Source organism: Dipodomys ordii, unplaced genomic scaffold, assembly GCF_000151885.1.
Source record: "Dipodomys ordii isolate 6190 unplaced genomic scaffold, Dord_2.0 Scaffold109, whole genome shotgun sequence".
Taxonomy (NCBI): Eukaryota; Metazoa; Chordata; class Mammalia; order Rodentia; family Heteromyidae; genus Dipodomys; species Dipodomys ordii.
The window spans coordinates 370,935-386,837 of record NW_012267325.1 but is presented as its reverse complement, the minus strand read 5'-3'; the positions used below and the strand labels follow the sequence as shown (position 1 = coordinate 386,837).

The 15,903-nt window shown below is 37.2% G+C and overlaps 1 protein-coding gene across 2 annotated transcripts in view; it reads left to right on the top strand.

The window, feature by feature from the left end:
* Slco5a1 (solute carrier organic anion transporter family, member 5A1) overlaps positions 1–15,903 on the top strand; it is a 119,711-nt gene that overhangs the window by 88,954 nt on the left and 14,854 nt on the right. For both annotated transcript variants that reach the window (XM_013028434.1, XM_013028433.1), the window contains one exon: positions 15,630–15,828. In XM_013028434.1, the coding sequence (XP_012883888.1) occupies positions 15,630–15,828 (199 nt within the window). The remainder of the gene's footprint in view (positions 1–15,629; positions 15,829–15,903) is intronic.

The window sequence follows — 15,903 nt, the reverse complement described above, 5'->3', positions numbered from 1 at the left end:
TCTCTACTGGAACAATTTATGTTAGTTTTACAGAGAGTAGATTAATATTTAGTAACATCTTCCTTAATTTATGTAAAATATATACTATTTTAAATATTGAATTCATTTGGGCATGCCAAAAATGAGCTGCTTCTATAGTTTGGATTTTGAATGTCCTGTAAAGACTCATGAGTAGAAAGTGTGATCCCCAGCCTGTAGTGCCACTGGGAGAGGGTGGAATCCTTATTTTTAAAAAAGTAAGTGTGTGTGTGTGCATGCGTGCGTGCGTGTGTGTGTGTGTGTGTGTGTGTGTGTGTGTGTGTACCAGTACCAGGGCTTGAATACAGAGACTGGGTACTGTCCTTTAGCTTTTATTGCTCAGGCTGGTGCTGTATCATTTGAGTCACATGTCCATTTCTGGCTTTTTGGTGGTCAATTGAAGATAAGAATCACATGAACTTTCTTACCCAGGCTGGCATCAAACCATGATTCTCAACTCTTAGACTCCTGAGTTATTAGGATTACAGGTATGAGTCGCTCATATAGGTATGAGTAAGGGACATTTAGAAGATAGGCATTGGGGATGTAGCATTGAAAGAAATACTGGGACTTAGCTCTTACCTGTCTTTTCCTTTACTTCATTGCTGCCATGATGTGAACAGACTTTGTACTGCATGCTCTCACCACACCACAACATGTCATCACAAGAACAAAGCAGCAGGGCCAAGTGATAAGGGACTGAGAACTCTGAAATAGGAGCGAAAATAAGCATTTCTTCTTTTATAAGTATTTTTTGTATTACCCCAGGTATTACATTTTTCACAGAAATGGGAACCTTGATTAACACACAAACATATTAAATGTAGAAATTGAACAGATACATATTATGGCATGTTTTTAGATGCATTCATATTTTTAAAAGCATTAATATCTTCCTCTTTTTGTAGATTTTTTTCTTGTTTTGATGGATATAAGGAATAAGTGAATATAATGTGAACTATCAAAGATCTTTTAGAAATATATTAACTTGTATTGAAAAATTCATTACGTACATTAAACTTATAAGTAGAATAAAAGATTCAATTTTAATATTGTGCTCAACAATACATTTTTACAAACACTCCAACATAGCTAAGAATCAAATCTTATACTTGTTGTGTATGACCAACACAGTAGGTAGATTCTCCAGTAAGTTTATTATCTATTTCTTATATTGGTATGCTGGAACTTCAGATACCAATAATTTTCTAGAGTATATAAATTAATATAACCTCATATATTGTGGCTACATTATTGATCAAACTGGCTATTAACTGCCTAATTTCTGTATCTGCCACATTCATTGATATATACACATTCACACAAATATCTCTCTCTCTCACATATACACATGCACACCCTCCATATTCACATGCACTTCTGATTATATTTACAAAACACATGTTATCCTATGTTGGCTTATTTTTGTGTCTTAAAGGTTTGAGTTTGTCTTGTAATAGTTTCTTTCTTTTTTAGTCCAGTTGTCTAAAATGTCAGCTACTCTTCTCTATGTTGGGGGTTAAAAGTTTTAAAATATGGTAACTATAACTCCCCACCCCTCTCCCCTGCTCATCACTGTTTCAATCGAGATTTTAAGAAATTTTTAAATATGGTCTGGGAGCTGTATAGCCTTTATTTTGGTCAAAGTTAAAATGTGAAAGGATTCAGGGCTACCTTTGACCCTACTGAAACCCCCTCCCAACCCTATAATATCTGTGTTTCTTGGTGAACTATTGACCATCTCACTTTGAGAGGAACCCATAGTTATAAGTTAGGAAGTAAAGTTCATGATGCTGAGCTAGGAAGCTCATTAGTAGACAGTTGTTACACTGTATTTTCTTAGTTCCACTGACTCATATGTGTCCTTTGAGTTAAATTTATCAATATTTTTTGTTATTTCAAGTTACATTATTGCTTTCCAACAAAAAGTTATATCTGAAAATATGTGATTTTTTTATGATATAAAACTCAGACTAGATAAGGTCAGAGCAATACTGGAAGGAGACTGTGAGGTGTTTTGCAGAGAGATTTAGTTTGTGAAGGCACACACCAGCTATGCCATCTGCTTCCTTTCAGGTGTTCTTTTGTTTGTTTGTTTTGTTTGTTTTAATCCAACAGGGGTACCTTTTCTAAGGCTGAGGAATTCATGAGCTACTGAAACCGAGGTTTCTATAGACAGCAGAGTTGGTGTGTTCTTCTTAAGTGCTCAGATTAATACTATAGTAAATTTTGATTCTTGAGGTGTTTTTTTTCATCACAATGTCATTATTATTTCATGCCTCTCAAAACCATACCTGCAGATTCAATGTCCAGTATGCAGCAGTTGCTAAGATTTCTGTCCTACTTTTCTCTGCCTTGCTTTTCTCTTAGGCTTTCTCATATATAGAGATAGATAGATAGATATAGATATATGTTTTTATTGTAAAAATGAGGTACAGAGGGGTTATGGTTTCATGAACAAGGTAATGAGTACATTTCCTATCAAGCATTGTTACCTCCTCTTTTGTTTTTCCCCTACCCTCCCTTCCGTCCCCCTTTGCCCCCTCCCACATAAATTGTAAAGTTCGTTTTTAAACATAGTGTCTTGTACATCTCATTTTTACAATGGGTCAACCTGTATCCCTATTTATGCATTTTGTTTTTTCCCTTTCCCTCCCCAAGCTAGAGAAGTGTATATACAAAATGCAGGGCACTGACATCAAATAGAGTGAAAACAGGGTTATACCATGTGTGTGTGGGGAACATACAAAGAAACAAAAAATCACATAGTACATTATAAATACGTTAGGAACAAAAGCAAGAAAGAAAAAACCACTTGTGTCCCTATCTTGGGATTCATTTCGCTTAATATCATCTTATCTGGTCATATGTACATAGCTTTTGACCTTTTCTGCTTGTCGCAGACATATACTAGTTATTGCAAATAACATAGGTCCTATGGTTTCTCTTAGGCTTTCTAACTTAAGCTATCTCATTCACAGAAAAAGTAGTGCTAATTTTTGTGGTTTCTTCTAGTTATAAAAAAATCTGAGTTTTATTATCCCAGGCTCCCATAAATGTAAATGGTTAGAGGAAAACAGCTTGTAATGGAGGTATGACTTGATCCTCATGAGTACTGTCCTTCCTTCTCTCCTTCATCTTTTTGTACAAACAACCCCTTATCAGTAAGACCTTACCCAGTAGATCCTACTTAAAACTGAACTTCTTCTTTCTACTCTGATTTCTCTTATTTGCTCATTATTTTTCTCTGTAACACTTTTTACCTTTTACCATTTGGTATAATTTGCTTAGTCTGTATTTCCACATCAGAATGTACACTCCATGTGGACAAGAATTTTTTGTTGTTGTTGTTGGTTGTGGGGCATGAACTCTGGGCCTGGGTGCTCTACTTGTGCTCTTCGGCTCAAGGCTAGTGCTCTACCTCTTGAGCCAGTATTACTGCTGGCCTTTTCTGTTTATGTGGTGCTGAAGAATCAAACCCAGAGCCTCATGCTTGCGAGGCAAGCATTTTACCACTGAGCCACTTTCCCAGCCCAAAGCATTTTTGTCAGTATTCTTTACTATGTTACTCCAGAGTTGAGAGCCAGTCCTGACACATAGTTGATATTTAATAGAGATTTCCTTTTAAACAAAATATGTATCTTTAAAATAATGTTTTTGTAAGTTTTGGGAAAGTTACACTTAATGCATTTGCAAACAACACAGAAATGAATTTTAGGTTAACTAGAATTGAAATGATTGAAGATTATAAACAGTATATATTAAAAGGTATCTCTGAGAACAAACTCTAGTTAACATCCTAACTATCTCAAAAAACTAGATGCTTTCTTCCTAAAACCAGGGAAAAGGTGACTTAATCTATACTTGGTACTTTTGTCAACATTACGTTGGAGATTCAGCCAAATTAGGCAATTTCTTGCATCATAATTTGCAAACAAAGGAAACAAAAGACAGTCATATTAGGAAGGAAGAACTAACTCTGTTTATAGCTTACATAGTATGCGTTGGAGAAAATCTTAAGGAATCCATTATAGAAATGATTAAAGCTAATAAATTGTTTATTAGGGTTACAAGATAAAAGATAAATTTACAAAATTAATTGTATTTCTAGATACTATTAATGAACAATCTACAAATGAAATTAGAGAAACATTTTGATTAACATTATCATCAAAAGAATGAAATACTTAGGAGTAATACTTAACAAAGGAAATAAAAGAAATGTAAAATCTATATTCTAAGAACTTTAAAATTTATTTAAAATTTTAAGAAGATGCTTGTCAGAGAAAACAAGTTTCAGTGAGTAATAATAAACTTGAGAGAGGTATTGAACCATATGGTATACAATCATATTTAAGAAAATTGCAAAGAGTTCATTTGGTGTTCCTGCCACAGAAAAGGAAAAAATACATTTATTAATGCATGTTAGTTTGATGTAGCCATTGAATAATGTATGCATATTCCAAAATAATATAGTGTACATCACATATGTATAACTTTGCCAGTTAGACTCATACAGTGACTCATACAGACAGATAATCCTAGCTACTCAGAAGGCTCAGATCTGAGGATCACAGTTTGAAGCCATCCTGGGCAGGACAGTATGTAAGACTCTTATCTCTGCTTAACCACTAAAAAAGCCTGAAGTGGGGCTGAGGCTCAAGTGGTAAAGTGCTAGCCTTCAGCAAAAAATTAAAAAACCTCAGGGACAGTGCCCTGGCCCTGAGCCCAAGAACCAGGATTCTCTCTCTCTCTCTCTCTCTTTCTCTTTCTCTCTCTCACTATCTCTCTTTCTCTCTCTCTCTCTCTCTCTCTCACACACACAAATTACAAAACTAAATACAAAGATATTTGATGTTCACGGATTGGAAGAGTTACTATTATTTATTTATTTTTATTGTGAAAATACTGTACAGAGGGGTTACAATTACATGGGCAAGGTAATGAGTACATTTCTTACCAAGCATTGTTGCCTCCTCCTTTCCTTCCCCTTCCCATCCCTTCCTATCTTCACCCCCCCCTTGCCAAAGTTGTAAAGTTTGTTTTTTGACATAACGAATTGTACATCTCATTGTTGCAATGGGTCCACCTGTATCCCTATTTAAACAAATGTCTTGGGGCCGGGAAGGTGGTTCAGTGGTAGAGTGCTTGCCTTGCATGCGTGAGGCCCTGGGTTCGATTCCTCAGCACCACAGAGCATTAGCCTTGAGCTGAAGAGCTGAGGGACAGCGCCCAGGCCCAGAGTTCAGGCCCCACGACTGACAAAAAAAAAAGAGTTACTATTATTAAATTGATCTATAGTTCAATAAAATTCATACAGAAATATAAAGGACCTAGTTTAGCCAAAACAAAAACCAAAGAAAAGTCGGTGCGGGGTGGGAGGGGGCGGGGGGGGGAAGGAGAAGGATTGGGATTTGGGGGGGAGGGGGGAGGCTGGGAAGGGATGTGAAGGGTAAACAAAGGAGGAGGCTGCAATGCTTGGTAAGAAATGTACGCATTATCCTGCCCATGTAATTGTAACCCCTCTGTACAGTATGTTCACAAATAAAATAAAATTAAATTAAAAAAAAAAGAAAAGAAAATGACAGAGCAAGGTTAGTGGACTCAGAGTTCCTGATTTAGAAACTTACTAAAAAAATTAATCAAGATAATATGCTTAAAACAGGCATAAACATCAATATAAAAAACTTCTGTTCATCAAAGGGCACCACCAAGAAAGTAAATGATAACCAATTGCATATGAAAAATATTTGTATATCTTTGAAGGCAACTATATCTAGAACATATTAAAATTCTTTTCAGGTAAAGAATTTTGACAAGCAAATAATAAAGTGACAAATAAATCAATTTTAAGAAATGGGCAAAGGATTTGAATAGAAATTTCTCCAAAGAAGATATACAAATGGCCAACAGCAAGCACATGAAGAAATGCCTGATCTCATTAGTTGTGAAAATCAAACCCACAAGGAGGTTCTACCTTACAGCCTCACTAATGACTATAATCACATATTGTCTAATATAATAACAATTGGTGAAGCTGTGCAAACATGATGCAGTCATGCAGGAAAACAGCCCAACATTTCTTCAAACTTATGACCTGAAAATTCCACTTATATGGATGTATCCAAGAGACACAAAAACATGCCACACAAAGCTTGTATATGAATGTTCACAGAAGCATTATTCAGAATGGCCTGAAGAGGAAACAATCTAAAAGTCCTTCCATTGATATATGGATAAATAAATGTGATGTGTAAATAAAATGGAATGTTTGGCCATAAAGAGTAAGGAAGAACTGACATATTCTCTCACATGAATGAACCTGGAGAACATGTTAAGAATGAACCTGGAGAACATGTTAAGTAACAGGTGCCAGACCCATGTACTGTATTACTTCATTGGATTAAAATAGACAAACTGATGGAAACAGCCAATTAGTGATTATCTAGGCTAGGACAGAGTAAGGGAAGTAGAGAGAAAATGAGTATGTAGCTAATGGGCACTTGGTTTCTTTTAGAGGTGATGAAAATGCTCTAAAGTTTTGGTGATGTTCCACATCTCTGTGAATATATTAAAAAATGTGTGGAAGATATAGGTCAGTGGTGGAATGCTTGCTTAATATGTGTAAGACCCTGGGTTAGGGTCCCCCAAAATGTTGAACTGTATACTTCATATACAGTTAAGTATAGCATGTGAATTAATGCGCAATGAAGTTGTCACTTTAAAAAAGAAAAAGAATCACAGTAAGTTCCAATGAGTAATTTGACTGTAGTATGAATAAGAATGGCCAATAGACACATGAAGAAATGCTCAACCTCTCTAGCCATAAAAGACATGCAAATCAAAACAACATTGAGATTCCACTTCACCCCAGTTAGAATGGCTATAATCAAGAAATCTAAAAACAACAGATGCTGGAGAGGATGTAGCCAAAAGAGAACCCTTCTGCATTATTGGTGGGAATGTAAACTTGTTCAACAACTTTGGAAAGCAGTATGGAGGTTCCTCAAAAGACTTCACATAGAGCTCCCCTATAAACCAACAATTCCACTTTTGGGCATTTACCCAAATGATTACAAACAAGGCTATACTAAAGCTACCAGCACAACTATATTTATAACGGCATTATTTACCATAGCTAAGAGATGGAACCAACCCAGATGCCCTCAGCAGATGAATGGATCAAGAAAATGTGATACACACACACACACACACACACACACACACACACACACACACACACACACACACACTAAATGGAATTTTATGTCTCCATCAGAAAGAATGACATCACTCCATTTGTTAGGAAATGGAAAGACTTGGAAAAAATTATATTAAGTGAAGTAAGCCAGGCCCAAAGAAACATAGTCCCATGGTTTCCCTTATTTTTAATAACTAGTATATGTCTAGGACAAGCAGAAAAAAGTAAAAATATATGTACATATGACCATATAAGATGAAGTTAAGTGAAATGAACACCAAGGGACACAAGTGGTTTTTTTCTTGCTTGCTATTGTTCCTAACGTATTTATAATGTACTATGTGATTTTTTGTTTCTTTTGTATGTTCTTCCCCCACAGTATAACCCCTGTTTTCATTGTATTTGATTCCGGTGCCCTGCATCTTGTATATACATTTTTCTAATTTGGGGAAGGGAAGGAAAAAAAACTAAATGCGGAAATAAGGATACAGGTTGACCCATTGTAACAATGAGATGTACAAGACACGTTGAAAATGAACTTCACAACTTGGGGCGGGGGGAGGAGGTGAGAAAGTGGGGAGGGAAGGGATGGTAGGGGAAAAACAAAAGAGGGGATAACAATGCTCGATAGGAAATGTACTCATTACCTTACTCATGTAACTGTAACCCCTCTGTACAGTATTTTTACAACAAAGACATATATATAAGAATTAATAAAGATCAAGATTCTCACCTGACTTTGTGGCACAGCCACTCTAACGAGCATACTTTAGGTCTGCAGAATTTATCTTAATTTTTTATTCCAGATAAAATTTTGAAAATCTGCTCACTTCTCCCTGGGGAAGGTACAGCTCTGTGGAGTGTTGCAGCTCAGCTATTAGTAGGTCTTGTCACCATCAAACTTGTTGATGGGAAACTCTGCACTGTAAGAATTTGGAGCATAATGGCTAGAGGAGAAGTTGAAAACTGCTGTCAGCAAATGAACTCTGCACAAAGGGCCCCTAAAGAGGGCTATGCCATTGGCACAGGCCCACATTGGTAGGCTTTGTCTCAATGAATGGACATTCAGTCCTAAGTACAGTAACTTGATGCCAAGGTCTTCTTCCTCTGTGGCTTATTTGGGCAACAGAAGACATTAACAAGGTACTATTATTCTCCTGTGAAACTCCCTCTGTTAAAGGCCCTTCCTGCCCTCCTCCCATCTTTGCAGAAATTTGCTTAAAGCATCTCATCTCTAGTTTCCCAGAGCTGGAGAAAAAAAGATGGCAGGAAACACTCAGATCTTTGCATTTTTTGTCATTTCAAGTTGTTTTGGCTCTCTGGTTTTATTGCTTGGATGTAGTAAACTCTTTGAAGTTTTCTAAGTCCTATAGATGAAATATTAATTTGATTTGATTTTGGAGTCATTTAATGATACAACTTGGCATTTGACATTTTGCATTATTGCAGCTTGAGCTGTGCAGAAACCTGACATCAAAAGCATGGTTGTTTTCTCTGTTGAAGGTTCCTTTTTATTACCTTTCCTTCAGGGCTTACAAGACTTTGAATCCCCATGATTGGGCTTCTCATATTTCTCTCCTACTTCAGTGTCTCTCTGTGTTGGCAAAGAGTTAGAGATGGTATTATGGGTGAATGAAGTCCACTGGGCCCAGAAGTGAAATATGGGCTTCATAGAGCTATCTTCATTCTGAAGGAATTGAGGCTAAGCTTTTTAGAAGTGCGTCATTTCTTTGAAAGCCTTATATTAATAACCTATGCAAGATTATGCAGGAAATCCAAGAGCCTTCACTATAGGTTATCTGTAAGTGGTCCCATCTGAGCCACATTATGACTGACACAGCAAACCCAATGGGAAGCAGAAGCCCAACGTCTATTTCTAATATTCTCTTTTGACTGAAGCCTTGGAAGGGAAAACTTAAGACAACTAGTCTGCAGCAGTAGTGTCAGGCTAGTTGCTCTGCCAGCTCAGGAGAATTCCTAAGAGTTTCCTGGAAGTCCTCACTAGGCCTATGGCACTGTCTCCCAGGACCTCAATCCACATAGGCTGCTACCCTATTACAGAGTTATACCATGACACACAGTGAGTTTAAAGACAGTTGATTCTGTCTTAAAACAGACACTAAACCTAAGAAAAAGATAGTATAAATTTAAGCCAGGTGCTCATGCCTTTAATCTTAGCTACTGAAGAGGCTGCCATCTAAGGACTGATGTTTGAAACCAGCTCAGGCAGAAAATTCCATGAAATTTTTATCACCACGTAATGATCAAAGAGTCAAATTGAAGCTATGGCTCAAGAGGAAGAACCTCTAGGCCTTGAGTTCAAGTCTGAGAACTGGCAAAGATATAGATAGATAGATAGATAAAGGGAGAGATATGTGTATATACACATACGTGTATATATATATATATATGTATTTAAAGTGAACTTAAAGAAAACTGTCTTAAACATATCTATTAATAAAAAGATATCACAAATTCATTTTAGTGATACATTATCTGAGAAGGGATTCTTGTGATTTTTACAGGAGTAAGAGATGGAATATTAAAAGCAAACATATCCTAGACTCTCATCTTTCTGACAATATTTACTACTGTGCTGGCTGTTCTCAGACCATTTAGTATTTGCTAGTTTCAAGGTTTTGAAAATAGTCTCTTTAATCGATCCCTTCTGGTGGTAATTGATACTTATTCTCTACAAGAAAATGTTTGTAAGATGTGGAAGCTTAAAACATCAAAGTCATTACCCCAGGCAAGAGGAAGACATTTATTTTGTGTTCTAAAGTTAGAAGAATCAGCTTAAGAGAAGTTGAATAAATGAGTTGATTTACCTGTTCAGTGAATTACTAGATGTGATGTGGGAAGAACGCCAAGCCACCATTGGTGGTGTGATACTATGGAACAAAATTAGAGTTGCTATGGGAGAAAAGGGCTTCTAATCAGACTTTGACATAACGCAGAGATTCTGTCAACTTTAAGGCACATTTTGATTCCAGAGCATCATAACTCATAAAATGAAGAGAATTAAGTGATTTGTTATACAAAGAGGAGTTGTCAGAGTATCTGGTTTATATGGTTAACGTGTGTGTGTGTGTGTGTGTGTGTGTGTGTGTGTGTGTAGAGGAAAAGCAGAAGAGGGAGAATGAGTGAGTGAATGGGTGAATGAATTCTTCATTATTTTCCAGGTACTCATCTTTCTTTCTCTTCTTATCTCTGTGCCCAGCTCTCTTGAGTAGTAGAAGTAGAAATTTACAGTTACAATGGCTTACAATAATATTTCTTCTTTTTTTGCCGGTTCTAGGGCTTGAACTCAGGGCCTGGGCACTGTCCCTGAGCCTCTGTGTGCTCAGTTGAGCCACAAATACAATCCTGGCCTTTTCTGAGTAGTTTATTGGAGATAAGAATCTCACAAACATTCCTGCCTGGGCTGGCTTTGAACCAGGATCCTCAGATCCCAGCCTCCAGAGTAGCTAGGATTATAGGTGTGAGCCACCGGTGCCCAGTGATATTTCTTTTTTATTCATAGTGATATTTGCAACTTATTTATTTTAAATTTTATTATGAATGTTACCTGTGCAAAACCTGAATAGGGGCAGTGAGTCTAGATCTAAGAGCCTAAAGATGATGGAAATTCTGAGATCCTATTTTATTCACTTTGTTCCCCTGAGTGGCAGGTTGGGTACCACTATGAGTACCACCCAGTAGAATAGTTGTCAGAGGTCTGAAAGAACTCATTGTCTTACCTTTGGTGGCTGGTCAGCGTAAGTTTTTGCTAGCATTGCTCAATGCAGAATTTTAACAAAAGTGAGAGTGTTTTTCCCCCATCTATCTATATGTTGAATACTTGTCACTTCTAAACTGATTTTTAGTTCAGATTAGATCCTACATTTTTCTTTTTAGACAGTGCAAGATTGCTTTGTTGGAGAAGTAGTTGCAAACTGAAATGAATGTGATCACTTACATATTTTGTATAATAAATTCTAAGTCATGAAATCTGGTCATTAAGATGTTCACTGAGGACTGGTATACTCGACAGATAGGGAAGTAGTAAATACACAGTCCCTGAAGTACTGAAGAAACTGATGAAATTGAGAAGCAAAGGCAGGATAGTCCTGGGTACCAGAAAAACAACAGCAACCATACACCTGAAGTCCCCAGAACCTGCAGCACCCTTGGTAATGAAGGTATAGCTTCATTTTGTCCTCTTTTCCTTCATTTCAAGGTTTCTTGGGCTCCCAGAACTGCCTTCAGCTTAAGTCTGTTTTATGTGCTTAATATAATACAAATAGTATCTATGTAGAGATAAAAATTTGAAGAGGAAAATTACATTAAGAAGCCTACTGATTAGGAAAGTAACTAGCTGTCATTAATTTTTTTCTAATGATGCTTTAATTCCATGCAGCCCTAACTTTATAAGGTCAAGGTATATTGTGTCCCATAATTAACAGCTTCAAAATCTGCTGTGAGGTTACAATGCTTGGTGTAGAAGAAAGAAAGCAGGACAACTAAGATATCCATGTCTTTAGCCAGATAGATGAAGGATTTCCAATGGGAAAGTAACAGGGTGTTCTCAGACCATTTCTGAACAGAGTTGAATGCTGAGGGGGATTCTTTATATATATATATACACACACACCTATATATATATATATATATATATATATATATATGCAATGTCTGTGACACAATTATGCTTAAGAACACATAGAAGTTTATGTTGGATCACAAATAGACTGATTAAAATTCAGTCCTCCATATTAAACAGCATATTAAAGTTGCCTAATTATAATTTCAACATGTTCAATTAATATGTGTAAATGTTAAACTCATTAATACTAGACAGATAATGAATGATATTTATACTTGTTATAATGATGATTGCCAGTGTTTACTGAGTGTGTCCTGTAGGTTAGCCACTGTTTGGAGCTTTTCATATGCCTTCACTCATTTAATTCTAACTATCCTGTGAAGACCCATTATTATTTCTGGGTTACAGAGGAGAGGAGCTAAGTCTTAGAAATGTTCCCTATCTTGTCCGATGATAGGCACTTTGGGGCTGGGGAATGACTGGGTCAGTGCAGAGGCTCAGTGAAGCCAGGGCTGTGTTTGCTGGCCCTCAGGAATTTAAGATGGAGAGAAGCAAAGAAGTGCAACCAGCCAGAGATGTAAGATCAACTTTAGACCTGGCTTCCCTCACATGGGAAAGGTCTGGAATAGGGAGAGGGTAGCATATTGAGTGTAGAAACTGATTCTGAAATCCTACAGAAGCTAACTCTAAACTACAGTTGGTTTACTGGGTGGGGGAGGGGAGAGAGGTGAACAAAAGAAAGAGAGAAAAAGTGAGAGAGAAAGAAAGAGGGAGAGAGGGAGGGAGGGAGAGAGAGAGACAGAGACACAGAGAGAGACAGACAGAGAGAGCGCACAGCAAGGCTCTCCTGTCATACCTGGTCTTCCCAAGCACCAAATCTTGTAGGTATAACATAGGACACCGAAAATTCTCCATAAACACTGAAGATCTGACCTACAGATTAGTATGAATGGTGTCCAGACTGTTCTGTATTGAGAGTGTGAAAATTTAGGTGGTGAGGGGTTAGGGGCACCAGGAGACAATGTTAATGGGTTACAGTACATTTTGTTTATGTTTGACATACCCTCACTTTTTTTTGGGGGGGGGGGTCGGTCGTGGTGCTTGAATTCTAGGCCTGGGCACTGTCCCTCAGCCCAAGGCTCAAGGCTCAAGGCTCAAGGCGAGCACTATACCACTTGAGCCACAGCACCACTTCCCATTTTCTGGTGATTAATTGGAAATAAGTCTCAAGGGCTTTCCTGCCGGGGCTGGCTTTAAACTTGGATCATCAGATCTCAGCCTCCTGAGTAGCTAGGATTACAGGCCTGAGTTACTGGTGCCCAGCCATACCCTCACTTTTACTGATGATAGTTTATCTTTTTATCAAGTGCCTAATACTAACTAGGATGCAAAGTTAAATAAATTATCTGTGTTTAATTATGACTCTGTTCTGAGTGTAGTGTTGTTGTTATTATTATCATTATTTTGTTATCCTGAGGCTTTAGCATAGTGCATTCTGCTCCATATATTAGTTCAGTGGAAGCAGGAACTTTATTAAAGGACCATTTTTGTTCTAAAGGTAAAGCTTTGCCTCTCTAGTCACATTGATAAATGATGGAAGGGGTGACTCTGGTCAAGCACTGGACACTTAGATGGACATGTTAAATTGTAACCCCTTTGTATAAGCTTTTGAAGTTCAGAAAATAAAAAAACAAGAAAAAAAGAAGTGTTTAGTCACAAGGGAAAAAATTATAACAAGTACCTAGAAACTGCTTTTGCTAAAAGCATTGACTCTTCACTTGAACCTACAAGTGTTCAAATGGTGACTAAAAGCAGGATAAAAATTTAGCATCTCTGCTTCAATTTTGCATATCTCCTTTGTTCAGCCATTATCTCCCGAATTTACCTTGGATTCCTTGAACAATAGAATTGATGGATAAACATCTTGTGATAGCATCATAGGAGGACCCTGACTGACCCATCTTGCCAATCATACCTGTGGCCACACCTGATTTATCCCAGGGAAGACTCACGTGCCATTTTTCTTGTATTCTCTTTGCACTTTGTATAAGTATTTTACTGTGTGATAGTTATCTCCTAAACTGATTCTTAGAGCTGACATCATGGTTATTTCTTTCTTTTTCTCCTGTGAATTAGAACATATCCAGAAGTACGTTAACAAATATTTAGAGAGAGGGAATAAATATAAAGTAGACACTTAGTTTATTTGGATTGCTATGGCAAGATCACCAGAGATGGTGTGGTTTATAAGCTGGAGAAATTTATTTCTCACAGCTGTAGGCCTGGGAGTTCAGACCAAGGTACTGGTGATTAGTATCTGGTTCGTTCCGCACAGACGGCACCTTGTCACTGTGTTCTCACAGACTGCAGAGGTGAGAGAGCTCTCAGCTTTCAGACACGTCTTTTATTAGGGCACTAATGCCATGTATGCGGCCTCCATCCTCATGAAGTAATTGCCCCAAAGTTTCACTTCCTAATGCTATCTCATCTGGGGGTTAGGACTTTTTAAAAAGTAACTTTATTGTTACTATTAAGATGTTGTACGGAAGGGTTACCATTTCATAAGTCAGGTAATAAATATATTTCTTTCTTTGGAAAATGCCTGGGGGTTAGGAATTTAAGATAAGAGTTTCGGGATATGGAGGGGACACCGACATTCCGGTCATAGTGATAACTATTATCCAGATAATGGAATGGAGTATACTCAGTACCAGAGGAGCCCCCTCTTTCCTGATACAACACCCTGGGTTTTTTGATAACTATTTTTTTTCTTTACAGCTCTACAATCATATGCATCCCTACACATTATGGCTTAGTTGTATTGGTTCTTGAACTTAATGCAAGTGTAATCACGTTGTGTGTATTCTGTTGTTTTTCTTTTCTCTTTTCTCTCCTCTCCTCTCTTCTTCTTTCTTTTCTTTTCTTTCCTTTCCTTTGTGCCAGTCCTGGGGTTTGAACTTGGGCCTAGATGTCCTAGATGCTCTTTTGCTGAAGACTAACACTCTATCACTTGAGCCACAGCCCCCCTTTAGAGCTGGGCTCGCTTCAAACTGTGATCCTCAGATTTTAGTCTCATGAGTAGCTAGGATTATAAACATGAGCCACTGGTGCCAGGCTGTTGTGTTTTTCTTGCATGAAAATTGTCTTTGTTAGATTCCTCCACATAGCTGTTAATGCTTGAATTTCTTCCTTTATATTCTATGTAATAATGCTCTGTGATATATATATATATATATATATATATACTGTTAATAAACATTAAATTTATTTCCAGTTTGTGTTGTTATGATGCTTCAAATATCTTATGATGTTTGTGGCAGAGATCCAGGAGTGGAAATGCCTGTTATAATTCCTGTATATATCTTCAAGTGTATCAGATAATGCCCATCTGTTTTTCAAATTAGATTTCAATATTCACGTCACACTAATGTTAGGAGTTTCCAACTCTTTGCCAACATGTAGATTTATCAGGCCTTAAAATGTTTACTAGTGTGATTGGTGTGTATAGTATTTCACTGGGCTCTTATTTCCCTCTTAGTAATAAAGAGGATGTCTTTTCTATGTTTATAGGTGAGGAACCAATTCAAATTTTGCTTATTTTTCTAATGGGCTATTTGTCTTTATTGCCTTGTAAACATTTTTATAAGATATAGATATGAACCCTTAGTTGATCATATGCATTGAAAATAATATTATAGTAGGAGATCATAAACACTCAAGATTTATTGACAGTGATTTTTTTGTTCTTTAGTACTAAGCCAGCAGAAACAAACTAATTAAAAAATAGAAATAACTAAACAAATCCTTTCCTTCTCTTGTCTCCAGGTGTTATTATTGTCCCTAGCGCTGGAGTCGGTATTGTCCTGGGAGGCTACATTATAAAGAAATTGAAACTTGGTGCAAGAGAATCTGCCAAACTAGCAATGATCTGCAGTGGTGTGTCTTTACTGTGTTTTTCAACTCTGTTTATTGTTGGATGTGAAAGTATTAATCTAGGGGGCATAAACATCCCTTATACAACAGGGTAAGTACTTCTGGCTGAGCTGTCCTGTGTTATGTGATTGAAGTGCAGAGCCCTGTGTTAGGTCCATAACTGGGT